The 26935-nt window shown below is 33.0% G+C and overlaps 2 protein-coding genes and 1 long non-coding RNA gene across 4 annotated transcripts; all 3 read left to right on the forward strand.

Moving 5' to 3' along the window:
- The first annotated feature begins 4002 nt into the window (after nucleotides 1-4002).
- LOC142547705 (protein WVD2-like 3) lies at nucleotides 4003-7043 on the forward strand. Of its 2 annotated transcripts, none has more exons than XM_075656110.1 (7): nucleotides 4003-4157; nucleotides 5009-5477; nucleotides 5754-5839; nucleotides 5938-6028; nucleotides 6094-6165; nucleotides 6434-6544; nucleotides 6662-7043. In XM_075656110.1, exons 2-7 carry the CDS (start codon nucleotides 5013-5015, stop codon nucleotides 6827-6829), a joined length of 993 nt encoding a protein of 330 aa, XP_075512225.1. In that variant the 5' UTR covers nucleotides 4003-4157; nucleotides 5009-5012; the 3' UTR covers nucleotides 6830-7043. The 2 variants fall into 2 exon arrangements, with proteins under 2 accessions (XP_075512225.1, XP_075512226.1); XM_075656111.1 differs by lacking the exon at nucleotides 4003-4157 and adding an exon at nucleotides 4215-4376.
- Nucleotides 7044-7822: 779 nt separating this feature from the next.
- Nucleotides 7823-12768, forward strand: LOC142547706 (uncharacterized). Its single transcript, XM_075656112.1, has 6 exons — nucleotides 7823-8445; nucleotides 10646-10811; nucleotides 11273-11449; nucleotides 11531-11614; nucleotides 11900-11981; nucleotides 12071-12768. Exons 1-6 carry the CDS (start codon nucleotides 8036-8038, stop codon nucleotides 12520-12522), a joined length of 1371 nt encoding a protein of 456 aa, XP_075512227.1. The 5' UTR covers nucleotides 7823-8035; the 3' UTR covers nucleotides 12523-12768.
- An 8865-nt stretch (nucleotides 12769-21633) lies between these two features.
- On the forward strand, nucleotides 21634-22879 carry LOC142545029 (uncharacterized). The gene is made up of 3 exons (XR_012820200.1): nucleotides 21634-21905; nucleotides 22261-22289; nucleotides 22387-22879. It is a non-coding gene; the product is annotated as an uncharacterized LOC142545029 (long non-coding RNA).
- Nucleotides 22880-26935: the final 4056 nt, after the last annotated feature.

Here is a 26935-nt window from a genome sequence, read left to right on the forward strand (position 1 = left end):
ACATAATCCTTTTGTATTAAATAAATTTAAAACTTGATAAATTAAATAAATTTAAAACTTGATAAAACTATATCATATACATCAAAAATCAAATGAAAATATATTTTTCGTTGACATGTGGTTGTCTTTCAAATCTTATCATTGCATAAATTCGTTTCATTAAACCATTCAAAGTCCTAAAACGATTATGCAACTAACCCTATATGTTTTCAAGACCTCCAAATCATTTATTTATCACAAACATTTTTGTGAGACGGATTTGCGTGTCCATTTTTTGAGACAAATGTCTTATTTAAGTTATCCATAAAAAAATATTATTTTTTATAACAAAAGTATTAATTATTATTGTAAATATGAACATGATTGACTCGTCTCATGGATCTTAAGTATTACTTATTATTGTAAATATGAATATGATTAATGTGTCTCATGGATAAAGATCCGTGAGACCGTCTTGACAAGATGCATACTATTTATTTATTTATTTATGGTTTATATATATCTCGAATTTCTGAATGATATAAATAATTAATAGATGAATGTGACTAAATTTCTCTATCAAATGAAGAAAATTTCTTCAAAATTTCACTTTATTAATCCAAATACACAACAAAAACAATTATTAGGAAGGGATAAGACGAGTTTATATGATTATGTGTAAACATATTTGCATTGCATAAAATCTATATAAATTAAAGGTTTCTAAAAATAAGATCATGTCTCGGATCGGGGATGGATAATCCGAAGGGGTCGTATTATATAAACTTTGATGGAGTTGTTTAGAAGATAAGAATAAACATCTTACAAAATTTTATTTTTTGAGCTTAAGGGATCTCAGCTGGTGTTAGCAGTTAAGATGAAATCTATATCTTCTGAGTGTTACAGAAAACTTGAATAATCAGTGCGGAAAAGGTCCGACTGAACTTAGTGAACCTAAACTTCTCGAAATCAACAAACAATAAAAGTAAATCAAATGCAGGAAAGTAATTGCACAAAAATATGAGCCTATATTACTCTAATCATATTAAACTAACATGCAATTAAATATTTATTAATAAAAGTAGTGAAAAAAAAATGTAAATAGACATTAGGCCTGAAAGAATTTCAGCATGACCTACTCGTAAATTAGACATATGAGAAAAATACATACAACAATTTTTTATAATAAAATCCAAACAATACAAACAAGTCCAAATACACGATACAACAACACGGAGCATCTCTCAGTTAAATGTATAAACCGACGTAATATATAATATACAGGAGACTGATGCTGATGAAGAACGACAAAATGCTATTCACTTAGGAGTGTCAAAATGCGACACGACCCGTCAATCCGACACGACCCAACATGAAAAAAATCAGGTTCAGGGTTGGTGTTTTTCGAGTTCGGGTCGGGTTCAGGTTGAGTGGGTTCGGGTTAGTGCCAGGTTAGACGGGTTTCGGGTTAAGTCGGGTTGGGTCGCAGGGTGACCCGAAAACTTTTTTTTTTTAAATATTACCTATATTTTTATATGTTGTATGTTTGAACAAAATTTATTGTATATTTATATGATAAATTTTCATAATTTAATATTTATTTTGTATATTTTTTATTTTTTTAACAATTGTTTATTTGATTTAGTAAATATACTTTAATTTTTTACGATTAAACTTTCAAATTTAAATAGAAAATTTTGTTATTATGTTTTTAAATTAAAATATTATTATTATTTTTTCGAATTTTTTTCATTAATTTTTTTTAAAAAATAAATAAAATTCGGGTTAGGCGGGTCAAACGGGTTGAGTCAAGTTAGACGGGTTCGTGTTCGGGTTGGGGGTTTTCGGGTTGCTTCGGGTTCGGGTTGGAAAAAAAAATAAAAAAATTTCGCGGGTTGACCCGAAACCCAATCCACCCGACCCGATTGACACCCCTACATTCACTGACCTCCACTGGCTGAACCTCTACCAAGTATATCAGAAGCACCTAAATAGCATGTCATGGTGCCATAAAGCCGTCACGACAGCCCTAAAGAAAAGGGGTCGGTACCCAGTATGAAACAGTTAAACAACAACGAAGATAAACATAAATTATGCATGAAACATATTTAAGAATGCAATATGCAATGCATGTAACTGATCCCAAAATAAACGGGATAGACATGAGTCAATAAACGATACGATAACAAAATGAACAATGATCGAGTTAACACACAAAAGAACCACATCGTCATGCAGTTAAAACGCCCGATTTAAGCATGCAAGATATTCCATAAGGTGCTAAAACAAACCCTCACGAACTCGGCCTCCATGTAATACGCATCACAATCTGATTTTACTTAACATCGAACCAAAGCAATTACTAATAACTAAAAATCAAACCAAATCAAACCTAAATTTTTGTTTGGTTAGGTTATGTTTTGTTTGAATGACCCATTTTTAAATTTTGAATTTCTTTTTTCAAATGAAATCCTCTGATTATTTTAAAACAAATTTTAAATTTTCTAAATTAGTCCTTATAGTCTACGGATATGTAAATATCAATAAGCACACATATGTTAAAGCATTTAACAATATAATAAATGACAATAAAAATATAACATTACAATTTTAGCACAAAAAATATAAATCCTCAAAATAAATCTCTTTTGCTCATTATCTTTCTCAGAATATGTTCTTAAAATAGTAAATAAAAATAAATAGGTATTAAAAAATTTAAATTAATTACAAAAAATCAAGTTTCTCTAATTAAAATAACTATAATGAAATAATTTTTTAAAAAAATTGAGTTGTTTTCCCATTTTCAACATAGTAGGTCTCTTGTGAGACGGTTTTACGAATCTTTATCTATGAGACGGGTGACCCTATCGATATTCACTATAAAAAGTAATACTCTTAGCATAAAAAGTAATATTTTTTTCATGGATGACCTAAATAAGATATTTGTCTCACAAAATACGACCAGTGAAACCGTCTCACACAATTTTTTGCCTTTTCAATATTCAAATGACTGGATTCAGTTCACCAATCCACCAATTTTTTGTTTCTATAATGGTTTAATTTAAAATTTTAAAGTTCATATTTAATACGAAAAATAGAATTTTTTTTAAAAAAAAGAGGTGATGTCATATAAAATTGGATTTTTTAGAAAAAATAAAAGAAATTATTTTTCTTTGATTAGTACAATAGACGAATTAGTAAAGTCATAAGTGCCTATTAAAATGATAACTAAATTTTACCTAAAAATTCTTTTTAATTAGTGGTTTAACGATCGGTTATGACGTCATTATCGAGGGAAAGAAATGGAATTGGATTGTAGATATATTTATCTATTTAGGAAGTTTTTAAAATAAATCATGTCTTTATATTTTTGGTGTTTTTCCCCCAAAAGACAAAAAGTAAATTATATAATTTTAGAGAAGCAAGAAAAATATGCGACGTTAAAACTCTCTTAAACATTTTTTTTTCCGATTTTGGTTATTTATTTTGTTTTGTTGCTTTAACAAATTATACAAAAAAAAAAAAACTCTTGTGAGATCTCACAGGTCAATTTTGATAAACAAATTTATCAACTCATGAAAAATATTATTTTTTATGAAAAAATATATTAATTTTTTTGGTTAATATGAGTCGAATCGGTCTATCTGATTAATATAAATATGTAATTTTAATAATGCACAAATTTGTGTGAGACGATCTTATGGGTCGTATTTTGTGAGACGGATCTCTTGTTTGGGTCATCCATAAAAAATTATTATTTTTTATGCTAAGAGTATTACTTTTTATTGTGAATATCGATAGAGTTGACTCGTCTCATAAATAAAGATTCATGAGATCATCCCACAAGAGACCACTTTTTTAATAATCTCTTTATACAATTTTCCAAGCTTTTTATAACTCTATACAAACTCATCCACTCCATGTAAAAGTTCTCACCTGCCGTCAACCATAGTGCCGTTACGGCGCCAACCATGGAAAGTTATTTAAGCTTTTTCTCAACTGCCGTCAACTAACGCCGTTATTTTATTCCCTCCTTTCCTCTGCAGCACAAACAAACAAGCCCAATGTCTATACATGTATACAGTATGTATATAGAGACAGTACGCAGAGCTCTCGATCGCTAAGGAAGAAAATCCAGAAGGGAAGTAGACCCTGTAACTAAGAAGTTTTGATTGATCGTGAGAAAATTTTCGATGCTTCGATTCTTGTTTGATTAGTTTTTATGCTGGCATGTGTGTGACTTTTCTAGTTCTTGGTGTGTGTTTTTTTTTCTTCTTTCGATTTAATCTTCGTTATAAGTTTAGCTGGTTTCGAAGAATTATCTCTGGATTTTTGATTCGGTGGTAATGTCGGGGTTTTCAAGTTGGTTGCCTTTATTGTGGAAATGAAATCATTGGGTCTGGTTGAATAACATGTTTTCTTTGTGAGAAATGTGTTATTTGGGTTTTCATTTCCGTGGTGTGTATGATGCTGTATGCCACGCTTCACGCTTGTAGTGATTGTCCATGCTCAGTTGTTAGGTCGCTTTGGAGCTTAAAAAGTTGTCATTTTTGCCGAGGTTGTGTTTTGCATATGATTGTGTCACTATAGAGTTAGTTGGATGGTTAAAGTTTTGAACTTTTCAATTTATGTATTTGGGTGTGAAATTCCTGCTCGGAAAATTAGAGTTTCATTCGTTTGAGATTGTGAGGCCTTGTTGGCTTAATCAAAGAGGCATAGTTTCTATATCGCGAAAACATGTGCTCTGGAGAAAGTAGACAGAACCGTGAGATTTCTTCACGTTCCTCTACTTATATAGCTTTCTATAGTTCCATCTCTGTCTGCCTCAAGTATTTTAGATTCTACCTTGAATAAGACTCTTGTTTTTATTTGAGATCATTGCTTTGACGGTTCTGAAGACAAAGGGAATGATTGAATTGAAATGACAATCATATACTAAAACCTTTGGAATGGTTCATTTACTGATTTGTTATGTGGATCCTGATTCAGACCGAAAGATTTGAATGGCTGCGATTGGGTTTTGTTTCAGTGGTATGGAGCTGGAAGTTCGTGACATTCACATGAACAAGGAAGGGGAAGGTGTCATAATATACTCGAGTGGTGCCTCCGATGACTCAACACACGGAACTTCCAGTCTGCAAGAAGCATTGAGCAGTGATTCTGAAGGGAAGGACTTTGAAACAAAAGAATGCGACAAAGAAAAGGCCATAGATATTCCAAAGATTTGTGAAAACATGAAACATCTACAAGATTTTCCAATCTTTAACACTGAAACTTTCATGTCAAAGGAGGATGCAACATTTGAAGATCAAAAAGTAACGAATGATGACAAGAAGATGGGAGCTTGTGGCAAAAAGGCCACCAAATCTGCTTCTGGAAACCGTAAAACTAAACGTACAGTTCCACAGCCCTTTGCTCTTGAAACTGAAAGGCGTGCTTTCTGTGGAACTCGTCCATTTGGTTCCGAGTTTGAGGATGCTACTGCTGGATATAAACCTGTAAATTTGTCTTACCATCTTTATGCTTCACTGTATATTTCGGTAATAGGTCTGCTGTTGTTTTCGACCAATGATTCTCAGGTTGTTTTTTAAAAAATGAAATTGATTTTTCCGATCGGTCTTGTGAATTTGGTAGTCATGTCTAAGTTTGCTCAACTTTTATTTCCATCTTCAACAAGATCTTGAGACAACATATGCACACTTTGATGCATGAGAAATCTTAAATGGACGAGAAAAATGTCAACAACTGATACTGTGTTCTCTATGTCGGTTCAGATAGTCGCACAGATGGAATCAAGGAAGCCATTGCAACCTGATAACAAGAAGCATCCTGATGAAGATGATTTTTCATTCACGTCATCGTATCTAATCTCAAATTGAACTATTCTTTTTACATTTATTTATGTTTTCTTTCTTTTTACGTTGACTCCCTAAATTTATTTTTTCTCAATCACAAAAGAATTGGTGCATCATCAAGAAAGTTCAAAAAGACGACTATCGCATCAGCACCGGTGTTTAAGAGCAGTGAACGAGCTGAGAGAAGGAAGCAGGTAGAATTCAAAAAATTAGTTTAACTTTGTTTTGATTCTTACTTATCTTCGCTATTCTTCGTTAGTTCTACTTGAAATTGGAGGAGAAAACTCAAGCATTGGAGGCTGAGAGAACTCAAGATGAGGCAAGAAAGAAGGTAATTACATGTTCTTATGTTAGACAGAATAACAAATATTTTTAAGTTCAAGATTTTGTTATAGATTGAGTTCCGTAGTTTCTATTCATCATTAAAAAAAATCATTGATTTCACATCTATATATAGTCTATGATAATAGATTCATTTTTATTTTGTGTCTTTTGAAATCTTGTAACTTACGGAAGACAAGTTAAAAATCCATGACAAATATAACAGTATCATCAAAATCCTTGAACACCTGTCTTTTCTGGCTTCCGCATATTTGTAGGAAGAGATTGAAGCCGCAATCAAGCAACTGCGAAAGAGTTTGATGTTTAAGGCAAGTCCGATGCCAAGCTTTTACCATGAGGAACCTCCACCACAGGTCGAACTGAAAAAGGTACCGGAACATTGCCATGATCATGAAAACTTTGAAATTTTTCTGTAACTATAGTTATAGAACATCATACTCAGGAAACATAAACTTGCTTTTTTTGCCTACACATCATTGTATCAGCCGCCTCCAACTCGTGCAAAATCGCCAAAGTTGGGTAGAAGGAAACTCGAGATCACTGTACAGAATGGCACTACCACCTGCAAGATTATAGAAACGATCCAACGAGAGGAAGTGATGGATGAGACTTTTACATCGAAGATTGTTGGTGACATTGCTGTTCATTCTTGATCAGCTCTTGGTTAGTAGTAATTATGGTGGAACGACTTTAATTTATGCCTTTCAAGTGCTGTATTTTGACTGCATATGTCAAAACAGCAAGGCCCTTTGAGTGGTTTGCTTTAATTTAGTGTTTCAACTGTAAGTTTTCTGTAATTTATTCGGTACAGTTTTCGAAATGTAAACAATATTTCATTCTTGAATGAAATGGAAAGTCTTGAGAATATTGCCACGTAAATGCTCTCTCTTGTCTAAGAACAAAATCCAATAATATACAGCAGGGATTTTGTATCAATCTTTGATAAGTTTATCAGGATACAATCAATACACAAAACCATAATACAAAACACAGAATGGGTAAACCGTATCGCAATTTGACTTGAAAAACCGACCCAACAAATGTACATCGATTGTAAACATGTTTCAAGTGAAAAATAATACTTTGTATATAAAAAGTCATACTTTTCATTCAAACCAACATATATTACGTAATATTTGTTAACAACATAATTAACAAAAAATGATAGAATAAGAAGGATTCTAATATGCTGTCAGCATATCCATATATGCCAATAGACCTCTGTCGAGCTAGGAACCGTTCAAACCCAATCATCCATCTCAAAAACCACATGCTTATGCCTCTTGTTTTGTCAACTAACATCCTACTATAGCTGCTTAACAAATTTTGACTTTCTTGAAATTTAACGATAAAAGTGAAAAGTTCAGCCGAGTTCATGAATTCAGTTCATACAAACAACGAAAAGTAATATTTTTGATATAAAAATAATACCTTTCATATGTCAGATCGGTCGAACAAAATTGACACGGTCCTCTCTCGCAGGAGTTTTTGTGATAAAAATTATGGTTGGACCAAATTTCCAAAAAAAAATGTCTTTCATCCATGTTAAAAACGCTTCTTTCTATTAAGAATTGTCACCATGGCCTTTAGCACCAACTGTACAGAACTGTAAAAAAACATTGTGTTGGAATCACTGCCCACCTTGTATACGTTTTTTGACTTTGCAAATCAATTTTCTCTCTCCCTCTCTCGCCCAATCTGTTGCCACAATTATGCAGCAGCAGAGAAATAATAAATATATATTAATAAATTCCTCCAAAAATTCAATTTCCGTTGGAAATTTATTGTTTTGTGTGATTTTTATGTGAATTTATTCAAAAAGTAGCTGAATCCAGATTTGCTGCAGAAAATTCCACGAAATGGAGGGGGCATGGGCTGAATTGAACGATTATATGGTGGAGTTCCTCAGCAAGCCAGCGATTATGGAAACATTCGTCGACATAATAGTTTGTGTAGTTCCGATTTGGGCGGCGGTGATGATTGGGCTTCTGATCGGTTGGTCATGGCGGCCGAGATGGACAGGGTTGGTTTTCCTGGGTTTCCGGTCCAAGTTCCGGTTTTTATGGACGGTTCCCCTGGGTCTTGGTGCGCGGCGGTTCTGGTTTGCGTTTACGGCTCTGTCGGCCTTTTCCGTGTGCCGTGGGCTTTGGTTCAGCTTCCAAGGGAGGAGCCGCAAGATACCAGCTCAGGAACCTGCATCTTCGGCTTTGGAGGCGTCGGTGGCGACTCAGGTGGAGGCTGGGGATGATGTACCCGGTGATGGCATCGGGTAGCTTTTATATTTTACCTCTGATTTATTTTTCTTCTGATGAATCTTTTGATTTTTTTTTTCCTTTAGAATTGTGAAATGTGAATTATTGCATAGTAAATGCCGATATTGATAGGGGACGAGCATTATAGACTGAATATATCTTTGGGAAATTATGTTTATCTTAAAAGAACTACGCATGAAGTTTGAAATTTTCATTTGATGGGAAGCAGAATATTAGCCTAATATGCCTGGTATCTGTTAAAGTTATTAATCGTTTCTTAATGCTTGCCAATGTAAGATTGTAACAGTAAATAGTCCGCAAGTCAATTTTGAGATTGTTCATATTCTGTGTTTCCAAAGAAATGTATGAACTAGGTTTGTCTACGCAGGAAACAAAATGCAGTCAAAGAAATGTTATTTTTCTAATGGGAATTGACTTTAAATGACAGTACATCAGTTTAATGCTGGATTTATATTGAAGCTTGAGATTTTGTTTTCTCAACTATAGAGGAAAAAATTAAAGAAGCAATCAGTGTTCTAAAAAGCGGTAGGCGGTAGACGGGCGGTTACCTACCGCTTAGCGCCTAGGCTACTAGGCAGGGCCTAGGCGGTTGTCTAGGCGATTTTTTTAAAGCTTAAATTCATTAAGTGGTTCATGAGTACTATGTTTGTATATGAAATATATATTATTATAAAATTTAAAATTGTAATAATAAATATATATTATTAAATTTTTATATATGAATCATCCACATCAGTTTACTACTTTACTACAACCGTTGTACAATGAAAATTAAATTTGTTCAACATTTTTTTCAACATAATATATTGATATTAAACCTAAACATCTAACTCTTCTAGTTCATCTCCATATTTTTCCAATACTTCTTTTGTATCGGATTCAAACTCAAAATCCATGGCTTCTTCCTCCTCTTCATCCGATACAAATTCTTCTTCGTGAAGTTCCCTTACATCTTCAACATTTGTCTCAACATCTTCATCTCCACCATCAACAATCCATCCATGTGTCATAGTTGCTTCTTCATAATTTGTTTTTTTTTTAAGTGTAAACCGCCTAGGCGGATTTTTAATTGTAAAATCGCCTAGGCGGCTTTCGCGCCAGGCGGCCGATTAATATGGTGGCGCCTAGAAGTTTCGACTAGCCTAAAATCGGGGTGGTTTTGGACCGCCCAGCACCTAGGCGCCGCCTAGACGGTCCTGGGCGGGGATTTTTAAAACACTGGAAGCAATATTGTTTTCCTTTGCGGATTTTTACATGCCTGAATGAATCATGGAGCCTGTAGAAATCTTGCAATGTTTGTTTCAGTCTAAACCTTGTCTACCTGATTTTTCATAACATTGTCTATTTGACAAACCTTCCTTTATGTTATTCCCCAACTGTAGCTTAACTTCAGCTCCTAGGCTCTGAAGTGGTGAAGCCAGAAATGGGGAGGTGGCTAATGAATGAACTGAAAATCCTTTAGCTGCAGTTTCTTCTTGTTCTAACTGCTAGGATTACAGTTTCTCTCCGTTTTCTCTCAAATCTCTTGAGCATTAAACTAACCACCAAAGTTATGAAGGCTTGTTACCGGACGGAGAACTTGTGTTAAGTATAGAATACTTCTTTCAGCTTGAGAGCTGTGAAAACGAAATTGAGTATGTGCATGGATAAGCAAATGTGTTTCAGTTGTATTATTTTTAATTTTTTACTGTATACATCTTTCAAAAAAAACTATATTCTTTAGTTTTCTCTTTTATAATCAAACTGAAATAAAATGTTGTTTTCCTAAGTTTACGTGCTTTAACTAAGAAAGGTTGTGAGGAATAAGAAACTTCGAAGGTGAAAGAAGGGGGTAATAAGAATGATAGAGTAAATAAAAAAATGTTTGGGATCTTGAAATGCTGAACTTTAAGAAACTTGATAATGTCATGATGTATTCTAGTTCATGAAAGATCGACGGTGGGTTAGTGAGATTGTATTAAACCTGTCGTGGATTCCATTAGTTCCTCATTCGAGAACCAAAGCAAAATTCAATGAAAATTCAATGCTTCTTTGATGGTTAATGAATGACCAAGAAAAACATCATGCTTTGAATTATATGCTGGATAACCATCAACATCATACCCTGCATGATTCTGATGTTTATAATTTCATTTTTCGTTTAGATCTCACCAATAAAAAAATGTGCACTGTAATTTAGGTCTTCTTCATTTACAGGATTGTCAACGGGGCTCCAGATCGAGAATTAAGTAGTGTCACCGAAAAAGATTTGGAACACCTTTTGCATCTTCTGGACGGAAAGGATGGAGAAATGGCGTGGCAAAGCATGATGGAGCACTCGACATCAAACTTAACATACCAAGCTTGGCGCCATGAGCCTGAGGTACAACTGGCATGGCAGTTGGATGTCCCATCTGCACAGGCCAGAGAAGTCCTAAGTTCTAAGATTTGTAGACAGAGGAATGAAAAGCTTTATGTAGTGAACGAATTTTTGTTAGTGATCACCATACTGATTGTTGATGTAATATATTTGTATTCATGCATCTAACGGACAACACATATGAGTACTAACTTTTTGAACCCCTAGGGAATATTTTCATTGGGATAGCTAGCAAAATAACCTTGATCAAATTTTGTTTCTGCAAAATTAATCTCCCAAGTGTATTTGAGTTTATAAAAAAAACTTTGACCAAGGTTATTTTTCAAAATTTTCCTATTTTTTGTATTTTACGTGGTTTGCTTTGCATACTCTTGATCTCAATTTAAGATAATAAATTATCTTCATGGTTGCATTTTATTCAGTAAAAAGTTGACATTTATTTTTTGGGGTAATTTGTTTTTCAGGTGGGTCCAATAGTGTATCGCAGCAAAACAATTTTTGAGGATGCAACTCCTGAGCTGGTCAGAGAGTTTTTCTGGGATGATGAATTTCGGCCAAAATGGGATCCTATGCTTGTGTATGTCAAAATATTGGAAGAATGCCATGATACGGGAATGATGATCGTCCACTGGATTAAAAAGGTATGTTACACTGGGGTGCATAACAGTATTTTATCAAACCACCTTCAGCTGATGTTGACTTCATTGTTCTTTCATGTGCAGTTCCCTTTCTTCTGCAGTGATCGAGAGTATATCATTGGTCGAAGGATATGGGAATCGGGAAAAAGTAATTATTGTATTACAAAGGTATGATAACTCTAAGTTTGTAACTTTTACCTGTATTACACCATTACAAGTTCTTGTTTCATTTACATAGTCAGTGACTTGTTAGGATCTTGTGTTGCTACATATTCTTCGAGTTTGTTTTCCCCGCGAGTCAAAATACAGGAGTTTGAACTAGTACATAATATCTCTAAACGGACTTATTTCCTTGTCTAGCACCCCTGCATTGTTGAACTATTATTTTTCCACAGAATTCCATTTTCATTTTAGACTAATATTATATCTTGATTACAAACACAATGGCTGCAGGGGGTGCCATATCCAGCTTTTCCAAAACGTGACAAGCCCAGGCGCGTAGATTTTTATTTCTCAAGCTGGGTTATCAAGCCAGGTGAGTATTACTTATTTACTCATGGCTTCTTTTTAGATGACACTGATGTAAAAATATTATCCTTATCTCACATGGACAAACCTGTGCAGTTGAATCACGTAAACCAGATGGGCTGTTATCTGCATGCGAGGTCACACTTATTCACTACGAGGACATGGGAATCCCCAAGGATGTTGCCAAATTAGGGGTTCGTCATGGAATGTGGGGAACGGTCAAGAAACTACATGCAGGCTTCAGAGCCTATCAAAATGCTAGAAAATTTGACACATCACTAACCAGATGTGCTTTGATGGCAAGAATCACAACCAAAATTTCATGCGATGAAGGGACTGATCCTGTGGCACAAGCATCGGATGAAGAAGGAAAGAACGAGGTTGTGAAAATGGTAACACCAAAAGATTCTGGTGGAATTGATTGGAAATGGGTGGCTATTGGTGGAACTGTTGCTCTCATTTGTGGACTTAAAACAGGATTGATCGGAAGAGCCTTACTGGTCGGAGCAGGGCATAGAATTGCTCGGAGACAAGGGAATCGAAGGTAATTAATAATATTTTCTGACTCATTTACACCCGATGATGCTCGAGACTTGAGCAGTGAAGTATAGGTACTACTATTCATATGGTGTTCCATATTTGTTTCTGGTATGTTCATGTATTTGGCGCATATACTCGCTGCGTAACGAGAACATATGTTTCCGACGAGGTTTATGATTCCACGCGATGCTTATCGATATAATTGTAGGGATGATGCATAATTTTCATACATATATCTGATATTATCTTGGCCAGGGTGATTAGTTGACAATGTTATCTCATGTCATTTTGTTCACAATTTTTTCTCTAAAACTGCTAAATGGATCAGCGAGGACTGATCAATGCTTGTTCATTTTTTTTCCATAATCTTTGGAACATCATAATTAATATTTTTTCGATTTTAAATGTATCATTTTGCCTTTAACTTTTATACTATGAATTTTTTAAATTTATATTTAAATTTTTTAAAAATAAAATAAAACATTTTATCCTCCATAATCTATTAATTAATTTTTTTTCCCTTTTAATTACATTACTCTATGATTGACTACAATATTATTAATAGATATGTAAATGAATCAAATCGTTCGTAAGTTATTCGAATTTCGAGTTGATAAAAGCTCGTTCAGTGAGTTTCGTTAAGATAAAATAATTAAGCTCAAAATTTACAATATTCAGTTTATTAGCTCGTGAACATATTTATTGATAGGCTCATAAATCATTTTTAGATGAAAATGATTGTTTTGATTTATCATTTCTTTACTTTGTTATGAAAAATATAAAAAAATCTATTAAATTTATTAATTAGAATAAAATTATAAATTTTAATAAAAATATTATATTTATCTTTAAATATATAAATTACTTTTTAATGGATATTAATATATAAATTTATTTATAGTTTACATATATTAAACTCATTTAAAGTCGATAAAAACTCGAATAAACTAATGAATATATTTGTTAAATAAATTTTGAGCTCTTATTTAAAAACTAATCAAACTCATACATTCAAAATTTCGACCTGAACTAATCATTAACACGACTACAAGAGCGACCAAGCAACAGGAGAAGTCGACAATATTAGAAAAATTAATAAAATTTCATCAACCTGCCACGTTTCTATTCTATTATTTTCTGGTGTCCACTTTGATAAGAGATAAGTGAGTGGACCACGTATTTCTTCTTTGTCAACTGAAATTTTATGGCCTATATTAATCCAAATTTTTATGTATTCTTTTATTTTAAGTGACTTTATTCTTGGTGTGTATATATATATATATAACACACACTATTAAATGAATAAATTAACTATATATTTGGAACAACAGAAAACAAAAATACAATCTATATATTTGAGACATATATAATATATTTTTTGTATATATATCTTTATATTTCTTTTACTCTTGTGCTAACATTAAAAGAATCAAATATTTTTTCGAGTCGGCTCGATTTTTTACACAGAAATAACCCTCGAACTAATTAAGTCTTGAAGTTGTCATCAAACAAATACTTACGGAGTCATTATCACTTGTAAATTAAAGGACCATCGTTATCAATCCCTTTATGGTGAAAGAAACAAAGTTGTGGAGATTGATCATCCCTCGTGGGATGTCTCCATGGATTGAAAAGCTTGACAAGGAGGGATAATTATACATCAGAAATATTCGATTTTTTTTTAAATAAAAATCAAATTTAATCATACCCCTTTAATTATGTCAAGTCATTTTTCTATCTAAAGTTTTTGTATAAACTCAACAATCACAATGTTCCACGATTGAAGTAAAACTTTGTTCCGATTATGGTTTATAATCGAAATACTTCTCTAATTTCATACTGTCTGTAGCGTCTGAGTTAGAATATTCAAAACAAGCTAAACCCGTCAGGGTGGTCCTCTTCGTTATAGAAAATAAACGGGATGGGTTACGATTTTAGTTACATGTTGGAAGACGGGTCGAAATGGGACAACCAGTGTTGGTTGTGAATGAGGGACAGGCGAGCCGACGCGCTAGTTTTTCTAGGAAATTAAAATTTCTAATTTTTCATTAAATTTTTGTGAATTGTTGCATCAAGCTACTAACTTTTAGGGCAAAAACTTGTGTGAGACGGTCTCACGTGTCGTATTTTATGAGACATATATCTTATTTGGGTCATCAATGAAAAAATATTAATTTTTATGCTAAGAGTATTACTTTTTATTGTGAATATTGATAGGGTTATCACGTCTCACAGGTAAAGATTCGTGAGACCAGTTTCACAAGAGACCTACTCAACTTTTTTTTTTTTTGATTACAACTCACGCAGGGGAGGGAAATCGAACCCAGGGTGGGAGGCCAGCTAATCCGACGGGTGAGACTATTGGGCTAGAAGCCCGGTCTCAACTCAACTTTTAAAATATGCATTTTGAGTATTTAATAGTAGTAATTGAATTATTATTTTTTTATGTTTTACGTTTTCACTTTCTATGATTAAGTTTCTTTTATGTTGTTAGCAGTGGAGGAGCCACCATCTGTGAGCTCGGGTGGTCCAATTTTTTTTAAATAATTATATGTAAATTTTGTATAATTTTGAATTAATATAATATTAATCCGGCATTTCAATTTAAAATATTAAAATATTCAAAAATTCAAAATTCTAGCCTGTGTAGAGCCATATTCTTGGCTCCTGTCACTGTCACTGATTGTTAGTATTACTTAAGTATAATGTGGTTTTTTACTCAAACTATAATGAGCAACTTTGAAATATTATATATATATATATATATATATATATATATATATATATATAGACACACACACACACGATTTGTTTAATCGTGACATTGATTACTTGTTATTGTTATTAACTAACATTGAAAATATTTTTGTTTATAATATCAAATATTGACCTTTTTTTAGTATTTTTAATCAATTTTTTAATTATTTTTGACGGCTTGCTCTCGCATAACCCACAGCAGGTTGGGTTTTCCGACCGGCCAAGTTTGGTGGCGGACCACGGTGAGGCAGCCCGGGCTGGCCCATTTGCTCAGTCGCTAGTTAGGTGTAATTTGAGATGTAATTTATATATGGTCGCTAATTCCATCGTCAAATCCCGAATTTCTTGTAAGATCGAAGACTTGTCGGAACGTTTCCACTTGTGAGAAATAATATATGGGACCTAAAAGAAAGAGTTGGTCTCTTGTTAGACGATCTCACGAATCTTTAGTTGTGAGATGGGTCAACTCTACCGATATTCATAATAAAAAGTAATACTCTTAGCATAAAAAGTAATATTTTTTCATGAATAACCCAAATAAGATATTTGTGTCACCAAATACGACATGTGAGACCATCTCACACAAATTTTTGTCTAAAAAAAATTGTTAATCACTATTTTATTTCATTTGTCAACTGAAAATTAAAATAACCATGATAACATACTATATAATGATTGAATAAATAATATAATTAATCGAAAAAATTGCAATTTTGGTAATTTTTATATGTTTTTTTATACTAATTTTGTCTTTTATATTTTCGAATTTCAATTTTATTCTCTTGTTGCTAGTATACATAGTGCTTACGCCTGAAGTTTGTAGTATTATATATATGAAAGTAATACAGAAGAAAAATTCTAAAATTTTCAAAATCGAAATATGCAAAATTAAAATTAAAATATGACAACATATAACACCAAATTCGTAAATAAATTTTTTTTATTTTATCTATTATTTTTGCGACCCTCCCTCAACCTGCAAAAAAGATTGATTATTGGTGGATGATATTTTATTGCTGCAGTGGACCATAATATATATATTCATGATAATTCTTGAAGATAATAAATTGTGTATTTAATGCATATATTTGTCGAGAGTCGACCAAGTTGACATATGTTGTGGTACCATCTACTACAAGATTTGGAGCATATTTGGTACTTTTTTTCCCTATAAAATTTATCTATGTCAATTTCGATACAAATCTTAATAAACAAATATTGTTGCAATTTAAGTTCTAGATAAGAAAGTCCCCATGCAAAAAGTAAGCTTCGGTGAGTGGTGGAAATAAAGCGAAACTAATAGAGATGATTGTCAAAAACTTGTGTAAGACGATCTAACAGGTCGTATTTTGTGAGACATATATCTTATTTTGGTCATCTATGAAAAAATATTACTTTTTATGTTTACTTTTTATTGTGAATATCGGTAGGGTTGACGCGTCTCACTGATAAAGATTCGTCAGACCGTCTCACAAGAGATCTATTTTTTTTAAAAAAAAGTATTTCTAGAGGTTCATAAATTTTTATAATTATAGTATATATACATATTTATGAAAATACAGTGTTATCCCTTCTAATTATTGGGCACTCATTATTAATAATAATAAGATGATTATGATTTGCGACAATCCAAGTGTTTTTGCTAATCTAAGCATCATTTGAAAACCAATAACAAGATATGAGGGGACGTCGGAGGTTTTTCGGGACGTATATGTTTTGTCTGGAAAAATATAAGTGAATATATGTATATTAATAATGACATATTTTTACTTGTACTCGAGATTTGAAAATTTGCGAAAAATGATGAAATATCGAGGTCGAGTTTCAAGATTTACAAAGTTCATCATATCACAACTGATTACGTCATTTGAGAAATCAACCAAATTATTTAAAATTTGAAATTGGGTATTTTTTAATCGAAGAATTAACGCAATAACAAAGTGAAATGTACAAAATGAAGAAAAATATATAATTGCAGATGAAATTTAGAAATATATATTCAAAGTGACACTTTATCTATATTCAGATAGGTATGCACGGTCGGTATGCAACATATCAAAAGTATATATATAATATATTAATTACATTAAATGCCTTGTTTCTCACATGTTCTGGGATTCATGCATGAACTCTATTATTGTCATTGATGAGTTGTCCATTTTGTTTTGATGTGCCAACTTGGACAAATGAATTTCACATCAATGATTAATTTAATTATACAATATATATATATATATAAATCTTACTAAAAAAATAAATTACTAAATATATAATTTAACCTTCGAGAAATAAAGGGGGAGACTGTGAATATTTTCTGCATTTAATTATGCGATTTAGGTTACATATATTAGATTTTTGTGATTTTGAAATTACAAAGTATAATATATGCATAAAATATTCCGCCATTACAATTCGAGTATGTCTCTTGTGAGACGGTCTCACGAATCTTTATATGTGAGACGAGTCAACCCTATCGATATTCACAATAAAAATTAATATTTTTAGCATAAAAAGTAATATTTTTTCATGGATGACTCAAATAAGATATTCGTCTCACAAAATACGACCCGTGAAACCGTCTCACACAAATTTTTGCCTTACAATTCATAACGAGATGCTCTCCAAATTTTATTCAAATCATATTTTAATTTTTTTAGTGAGTATAATTATTATTATTATTTTTGGAAAAATAATTATATTATTATTATATTATATTTTTAAAAAGAAAAAACTCAATTTTGAATGAATTTGGATAGACTAAATATTAATAAAAAAATATATGGAAGATCGGACACTTGTTGCTTTATCAAAAGTTATATTTAACAGTAACATTGCAACTCAAATTTTTTAAAGCGTGCAACAACTCAAGCACAATATTTCGATTACTCTACTTAATATAAACTATTTTTGCACTCAACAAACTTCCTCTCGATAATTGCATTGATTGCAATCAATGTGAATCGAACTCGTGATTTTGGCTCTGATATCAATTGTAAGATCGAACGATTGACGTTTTACAAAAAAATTATAGCTAGTGGTAATAATGCAACTCGAATATTTCAAACCGTACAAAAGCTCAAGTACTACATTTCAATTGTTCTACTAAATATGAACAATTATTACACCCAACATTATTTTTCAATTGCTCAAAATAAACACTTATCCGGAAGCTAGAAGGAATGATTTTTGGGCTTCAACTTCATTAGCTTCTTTTTTAAAAAAATAAAAATAAAAAAGTCATTATTATTAGTGTAATAAAATAAATTACAAGAATTTAACAGTTGTCTAATTTTCATTGAGCAAATTATACATCTATTAAAACAATATTGAATTGTCCAATTATTTATTGTGAATTAGACAGTAAAGATGTTTCATGGTTTGAGACAACGTCACCAGAATATATTGCTTAAAATGTCAAAGATTTACTACATTTCTTCCAATGATAAGTGCAAAAATTAAAAATATATAACGTATTAACTTGTGCATGAGGTCAAAGATTCAAAGGTTACAATTTTTCTATAAATAGAAGAAAAAATTTAAAAAAATAAATTAAAGCATCTGACAATGACACAAATTTAATATATAATAATAAAATTACCATAATTATGAGATTATCTCTTGACTAGAGATGTCAATGAGATGGACATGACTAAACCCAAGACCCGCACTATGAAGAAAACTTTGACCTACTACTCGTCTCATCCCGATTAAATATTTTTCGGACCCGCCCTACCTCGAATATGAAACAGGGCCGGGTAGATCCGTGAGACCCGTGTGTAATGCCCGGGAATTTTGTTATTGTAATTTGAAATGATTATTGATAAATTGATGTGATTATAGACGGAAAGGATCGGACAGGGAAAGACGAAGCGAAGACTGAATTATGTGCGAGGACTGAACCCCTCGCGCATATGCGCGACAGGACCCGCGCATATGCGTGAGATTGGCAGAGAACCTCGCGCATATGCGCCGGGTGAGGGCGCGCATATGCGCGAGCTGCCGAGAGAATTTCAATCCGACTGCAGTACCGTGTTCCTATCGACGAGAACTTCAACTAGACGTAAGTTTTATTATGTTCTGATATGATTTAAAAATATGACATTGAAGGAATCAAATATGATTGATATATGGTGTTCCTGATATGTTAAACATCGTATAATCGAAACCAGATCGAAGAACGGATACCGTATGAAATTGTTATGATTTTTCAGAGTTGATTTGATCGAGAATTGACATCAGATTGTATTGTTATCGATTATGAGTTATGAGAATTGATATCTGTTGATTTGTATGGCTGGGTATATTGAGATTGTGCAGTTGTGCCGCTAAAACAGAATTAGATTGAGTTCTGATTATATCCAGTATTGATTTGAGTGGTGTATTGATATTGTACTCCTCGATATTGTCATTGTTAGATTGAGTATTGACAGGCTTCGAATTCGAGACATCGACTTCGGCAGGTCAACAGAAAGAAATGTATAAATCAATGTTAACCGGGAGATCGCCTCGAGTCAGATTGGACTTGAGTTTCCCAAAAACCACATACTTTATTTATTGCATTGATATTTGCAATTTATGAGTTGATATGCTTAGTCTATTGAGTTATAGCAAAGCGTGTATTGAGTCATGGGCGGAGATGCCTAGTTATTGGCGGATATGCCAAGTCTTTGGCGTATATGCCAAGACACTGGATGTTTGATTTATATCGATGTTACGTAGGAGCAGATCGGCTTCTATTGCGGAGATTCGGCATATTGTAATATCCAGGAACCGGGATCCCTAGATTAGAAAGGAGTCGAGTCTGAGATGACGAGTCCATAGTTTATTTACAGCTTTATATCGATTCATGTCTTTCAGATCTGATACATGCTATTGATATTTGTTTCATGCTTTTATATCTGTTTATATGATTGCATGTATACATTGTTTATACTGGGATTATATTCTCACCGGAGTTATCCGGCTGTTGTTGTGTTTGTATGTTTTCATGACAACAGGTGGGACAGGATCAGGGTCACGAAGAGGATGAGAGATTCAAGATTAGCGTGGAGATCCGGACTTAGAGTAGATTGATTTTCAGTACTTGATGTAGTGGCTGAACTTTAGTTTGAGATAAACATATGTTGTACAAGACTTGTACTTTATTGTCGATTTGTATATCAGATGAATTTCATTATGTTCCGCATTTATGTATAAAAAAAATTAGACCCAGATGAATTAAATGATTCTAATAATGATTAAGAAGATTAATTAGGTTTCGGGTCCCCACACCGTGAGACCCGATGTTTTTAAAAACAAAAACAGTAATATTTCTTCTAACATGACTGAATTATGAAACAGACGGCTCTAAATACAATACAATAGAAAATTAATTAATGTCTTCGACCACACTTAATAATAACAAACAAATTATTTTCATGATATAAAGAATTACATAAAAAAGAGTTACTAGCTCTAAAAAAAAAATCTCAACATCTCCAAAAATAAGTAATAACATAACTTAAACGTATCAATATAAAATCAGTGAGTATGCAATATTTCAGACACATTCTTCAGGATTATCTTCCTATTCATTAAGAATAGTGGGACAAATTGATAAACTACTTGAAGAATTAACTACAAAATTAAAGAGAGAAAGTACATTGAAAAAATAAAAATGTAATTTAAAACTGTAAACAAATGTAATTTAAAGAGAGAGTACAGTAATAAAATTAAAATAAAAGTACAATAACAAAATAAAATTGTGATTTATTTACCTTTCACCTCACCCAACGACCATCTTCGCGAGCACGTCAAATGCCTCTAAAGTCGTTGGATTAAGCCTACGAAGATGAGGACCAACTATTATTCTACTATTACTAAAAGTAGATTCAAATACAACAGTTGGCATATGAATAGTTAAAACCATTATGGACGAGGTGTGCTACTAAAAAATGAAAATTAATAAAACTAAAACTCTAGAGTATTTATAACCACATATATGAGACGGGTATTATAGGATCCATGACCCGTCCCATACCTGAACGGGTCTGAAAAATTGGACCGAGACCCGCCCCATGACCTGAAATACTTAAAGTTAAAATAATAAAGGGTTTGCATCCGATTAATTCTATTCTTGACTTAAATTTATTATATATAAAAATAAATAAACTGATTTTTTTCAAGCAAGTTGAATTGAATTTTTTTTATAACAAAACCATAAAAACAATATTTTTATATCAAGAAAATATCAATATTATTATAAATATAGATAAAATTGATCCGTCTCACGTGCGACTGTATAAAAATTGAAGCCCGTTTATTAAAAAAAATCGCGATCTCTATTTATTTAAATCGAACCGAATTTGATCGATTAGTTTAGGCTAAATTCTCGGTTCAGTCCCAATTGTTTGGGGTAGTTCCCGATGTAGTCCTAAACGAATTTAATGTGCCGATTTAGTCCCAGAAGTTGCCAAAGTTGTCCCAATCCTATTTCTCCGTTAGTTTGCTGTCAAACTAAACAGAGTAGAGTGATTTGTAAATCAAATTGAAAATTGGAAAAATCCCCAAAAAACTCATCCTCACTCTACGCTCTAAAAATCCCCAACCTCCTCCATCTCTCCATCTCTCTCTGTCATCAAGTTAGCCACGCAAGGTATGTTCGCAATTTCTCATGGAAACAATTTCTTTATTTTCACGTCAATTCGAAGTTTTGTGAAACCAGTGATAGAGTTATTTGCTTGAATGTAAGTTGAATGGAATTACCGTAATTCTTGAAATTTTGATATCGTGAATTCTTAGAAATATAATAACATCTGTATTAGCTTGAAATTGGGCTATATATATTTTTTTGTTGATGATGGTCAATTCCATTTTATGATGGGCAATTCCAATTTACATTAGTTGGTCAAATATTTCATTTCTTTTGAAAGGCTTTTGAAAGTGTTTTTGTTAAATATTTCATGGAATTATCATTTTTTGTAAGCTAATTGTTTGTTGTTTATTAGCAGCCGAAAGTAACATATGTGAGATCAAAATGGTGAGCTTCATTTTTTTAAATTTTTTTTGTGAAATTATATTGTGTTGTTTGCTTGTGTGAAATACTAAATTGTTTTTATATTTTTGTTGTGATATAGGGTAAAACATATGTAGTTTTTATTGGACGAAAACCCGGAGTATATGAGACTTGGGAAGAGGCACAAAAGCAAGTCAATAAATTTAGCGGCGCATCCCACAGGTCATTCTTGAGTAGGGAGGGGGCTATAAAAGCTTTTGATTCTTATATGGACAAGCAAGCTCTAGTGCAAGATTCTTCCTCTACCAACACTGTCGAAGAAACGTCGAACACAACTTCTAGCGCAAATTAAAATGCAAGTGCAAGTACAAAACCCACTCAAGCTGGAAAACTAGATAAATTGAACGAGGCGCTATCAAATTTAGTGAAGATAACGGAGGAGATAAAACAACAAATCGAATCTCTAAAGATTAGTGGTGATGACAACTAATGGATTATGTTGAGCATGTTGTAGTATCTTGTAACCTTTTAATGGATTGTATCGAGTGCACAATATTATTTTGTAAACTTTTAATGGAATGTATTGAGATTAAGTTTGGTCCCAATGTTTTCAAAAGTTTATTTTTTTAACAGTTGAGGTGCTAGACTTTATCCCATTTGAACGGTGACACCACTGATTGAGGAGAATCCATGTGTATGATCCAAAATTAACCTGTAAAGCAATTGAATGTGGATAACTATAATGATACTGTTAATGAATGGCAAATGCATTTTTTTTTTTCCAGTTTTCTGCTATGGTCCCATTATCTGGCTAGCAAAGCTACTGGATTGCATTTGAACCTTCAAATCATGGCAACCAATGTGAGAAAAGTTTATATACCAATACAGTATGATAAAAGTGAGCAGTCAATACCCATGTGGGAAAAGTTTATATACCATGGAAGCTGCTCTTATCTGCATTTAGAAACCAAAATTGGACTCTAAATCTGGGAAAAAGAGAAAGCATTCAAGCGAGGAACAAGATGATAAAAATGAGCAGTCAATACCCATGTTCCACTGAAAAGCCGAACACCAGAATCTCATAAATAGAAAAAAATTCACCAACAGTTGAGGATCAAGATTTCACCATACCCCAATTACAAAAGTACCAACTTTTCCTCATATCAACATAACAGTAACAATGACAGAGACAGACTTGTTAATGAAAGTAAGATTACTACCGAAAAACATGGACGCCAAAAAAGAAAATACAAATCCCAGCCACAAAATCACTTGTTCCTGCTAGATCCTTGAGACGAGGTAGACTTTATGGACGATCGTAGTTGTGAGACAGTTGTGAAGTTGACGCCGTCTTTTACAAAAGCAGGTTTGTTTGATATTCATCGGTCGATTACCCTATAAAAAACATACATTTATTGCCTATTACTGAAGAAATATTATACAAATATACATAACAAATAATTTACATTTATCAATGATATTAAACTTAAGCTTACTTGAATATGAACACCAACTTCTTGTGGTCTTCTCACCTGTATTTTTATAGGTACACATATAAGAATTTTCATAAACAACACAAAAACAATAAAATAAACCAACTATGTTTACATGTAGTTTTTCTTTTCTTATTTTTTGTGTCACGGTCTCTTGTTGGATGTCTTCATTCCCCTTACAAGTCCTTTGATTATGTCCTGATCCACCACATAATTTGCACTTATTGAACTTTTTCACACCTTTCAGCTTATTTCGAGAAGAAGGGGGAGGTTCATCTGGTTCTCTTCTTCGCATTTTCGCCGGTCTTCCAATTTTCTGTTTGTGAATTGGAGGCAATGGAGGAGGAAAATTACATTCAGGCCACAAACATGGACCATTGGTAGGCATTATGGACATTGCATAACATCTTTTATAGGTCTCGATCAGGTAATACGAATGGACATACATTTCTGGATCCTCTTTTTTGCACCAAATGGCGCATACAGCGTGCTTGCAAGGAATGCCAGTCAAATCATATCTCCTACAACTGCATGACCTAATCGACAGGTCAACTGAATGTTGATCACGTATATCATCTGATCTTGATATCTGGTAATGCATCTCATCGGACTTCATTGGGAAATACCTGACAGCCTCCATATAGATCTTTGCCAACACATCTTTGATGTTTGGACAAATTCGACCCTTCCATTTTTTTACCTTCTCTCTATTAACTTGAAATCTGGCCATCAAAAGATTCTGTAGTGTTTCAAACATATCTATCACTGGCTTCTCCCTGACATCTAATATAATGCTGTTAAAAATTTCACACATGTTGTTCAATAAGATGTCAGATTTAGGGGAGGTGCTGAAATATGCTCTAGACCATTGATTTTCATGCTTCTTAGCAAGCCATTCATATGTATTTTCATCAATAACTTTCATCTCATTCATTTGAACTCGAAATTCTTCAATTCTTGTCGCTTTTGCGGCAGCCCAAAAGGTGATCTTAACAGCCAAACTCTTGAATCTAGCACGTTTCATGTTGCTTTGTAAGTGTCGGACACAAAATCTATGCTCCGCATCAGGAAATAAAGATTCAAGTGCTGGAATCAAACCTTTTTGCTTATCTGACATAAATGTAAAGTCATATTGAACACCACTAATCCCAAGGTCTTCATCTAAGAGCCGGAGAAACCATGTCCAACTATCTTTTGTTTCACGTTCAACCAACGCGTAACATATTGGGAATATGTTGTTATTCGGATCTAAACCCACAGCCACTAGCAATTGTCCACCATGTTGTTCTTTTAAGAAGCATCCATCAACATCAATGACACGACGACATGCATCCTTAAATCCTTGCTTACACGCTGAAAACAAACGTATAATCTTTGGAACCTTGGCCCTTCTTCGTCTTCTGTCAACTTCAAAACTATTGTAGCTCGAGAATATGATCTTTTAAGTTCAGCACAATATCTCTTTATTTGACGATATTGCTCCTGTGCAGTCCCTTGCACCAGCATTAGTGTCTTTCTCTTAGCTACATAAGCTACCTTCCTCGAAATGTTTACATTCAATGTCATGCAAATCTCTTGCTTAAACTCATCGGTTCCCATTTTAGGATTTGCGGCAATTATCCTGGAAAAAGTCTTTGCCAACCACGTTGAGTTGATGCTCTTGTTGCTAAATTCTCGAAAACATTTATTATGCTTGTCATCAAAAGTTCTTATTTGCCAACAACTGTCATTAGTCATCTTTGCAACATGAATAATCCAGCGGCAATCATCATTGTTGCACTTCGCCCAAAGACGAATATTATCATTCTTTACAAAATTCACTGTCATTCCTCTTCTAATGCAGTGAGTTTGAATCGCAAATTTCGCTTCTTTCTTTGAGCAAAAAATCATACCAAGCTTCAAGTCCGGGTTTGCAGATTCTCTCTTCGGATCAAACTTTGGATAATTTTTTGCTTCCTCATCATCAGACTCATGAATACTATCCAAATCTTCAGTTGTCTACGCAAACATCTTCTTCGTCGCCATCATCATCCTCCAGCTCATGCACCACTAATTGCAGATTATCTGCATTTTCTCTCTCAACAGAAAACGTATTCTTTCCCTTCGTAGATTGAATTTCATGGTCAATGAATGCATCGAACAACATATCCATCCATGACAACATCTTCATCGATGTCAAAAAATTCGCCTACAGCTTCAACTCCACTTTGTTCATTTGGACCATCAATTGAATAGGCATCTAAGTGTTCCATATAAATTTCTACCTCATAGTTTGTTGGAATATTCTTTCTAACTTCCAACACATCTGAATCATTTTGTAGATATCTCCTTTTATTTAGCGTATTCCCGATCTTGTGCCAAAACATAATAGCATCTTTATTTTTGAATCCAAGATCATCTGCAAACCCCCACAAGTCAACCATTACTAGCTTATCAAGATCAAACAAGTCGAAATATTCAAAACTTCCCCCAATGTATTCATCGTGTTCGCTTTTAGATTTAAACCTTCCACTGTAATGCATTTTAATAGTAATCAGATCTGGTTTTCCAAGTAAACCTACAGAGAACAAGACGGAAAAAACAATATAATTATTCACTGAAAAATGAATGATACAAAATTAAGTAAAATAAAGTGAAAATATAATAAATTACCATAATTTGGAGTAATCTCGATTGTCGAATTACTACGTTTAGCCATTACTTATCAACCTTGAGGTAACGACATATAGAGAAAGTCAATGGTTGATGAAGGAGAGAGTGAGGATGGGGATGAAGACTTCCTTCAACTAGAAATCCTCATCAAGCATCTTAACTGTGAAAATAAAAAATTTTAACAATTAAAATAATCTGGAAAGAAAAGCATTGGGGGAAAAAATACAGATGCTATTATATTTCTAAAAATTCACGATATCAAAATTTCAAGAATTACGGTAATTCCATTCAGCTTACAGTCAAGCTAATAACTCTATCACTGGTTTCACAAAACTTCGAATTGACGTGAAAATAAAGAAATTGTTTCCATGAGAAATTGCGAACATACCTTGCGTGGCTAACTTGATGACATAGAGAGATGGAGAGATGGAGGAGGTTGGGGATTTTTAGAGCGTAGAGTGAGGATGAGTTTTTTGGGGATTTTTCCAATTTTCAATTTGATTTACAAATCACTTGACAAGCAAA

The sequence above is a fragment of the Primulina tabacum genome, chromosome 5 (assembly GCF_025594145.1).
Source record: "Primulina tabacum isolate GXHZ01 chromosome 5, ASM2559414v2, whole genome shotgun sequence".
Classification (NCBI taxonomy): Eukaryota; Viridiplantae; Streptophyta; class Magnoliopsida; order Lamiales; family Gesneriaceae; genus Primulina; species Primulina tabacum.

What these genes read in the sequence shown, in the direction of transcription:
- LOC142547706 (XM_075656112.1), top strand. Translation starts at nt 8,036, where the DNA reads ATGGAGGGGGCATGGGCTGAATTGAACGATTATATGGTGGAGTTCCTC. An exon ending in GTACCCGGTGATGGCATCGG is followed by an intron (nt 8,446 to 10,645) that starts GTAGCTTTTATA and finishes CTTCATTTACAG; the next exon opens with GATTGTCAACGGGGCTCCAG. An exon ending in AAGCTGGGTTATCAAGCCAG is followed by an intron (nt 11,982 to 12,070) that starts GTGAGTATTACT and finishes AAACCTGTGCAG; the next exon opens with TTGAATCACGTAAACCAGAT.
- LOC142547705 (XM_075656110.1), top strand. Translation starts at nt 5,013, where the DNA reads ATGGAGCTGGAAGTTCGTGACATTCACATGAACAAGGAAGGGGAAGGT. An exon ending in CTACTGCTGGATATAAACCT is followed by an intron (nt 5,478 to 5,753) that starts GTAAATTTGTCT and finishes ATGTCGGTTCAG; the next exon opens with ATAGTCGCACAGATGGAATC. An exon ending in CACAGGTCGAACTGAAAAAG is followed by an intron (nt 6,545 to 6,661) that starts GTACCGGAACAT and finishes TCATTGTATCAG; the next exon opens with CCGCCTCCAACTCGTGCAAA.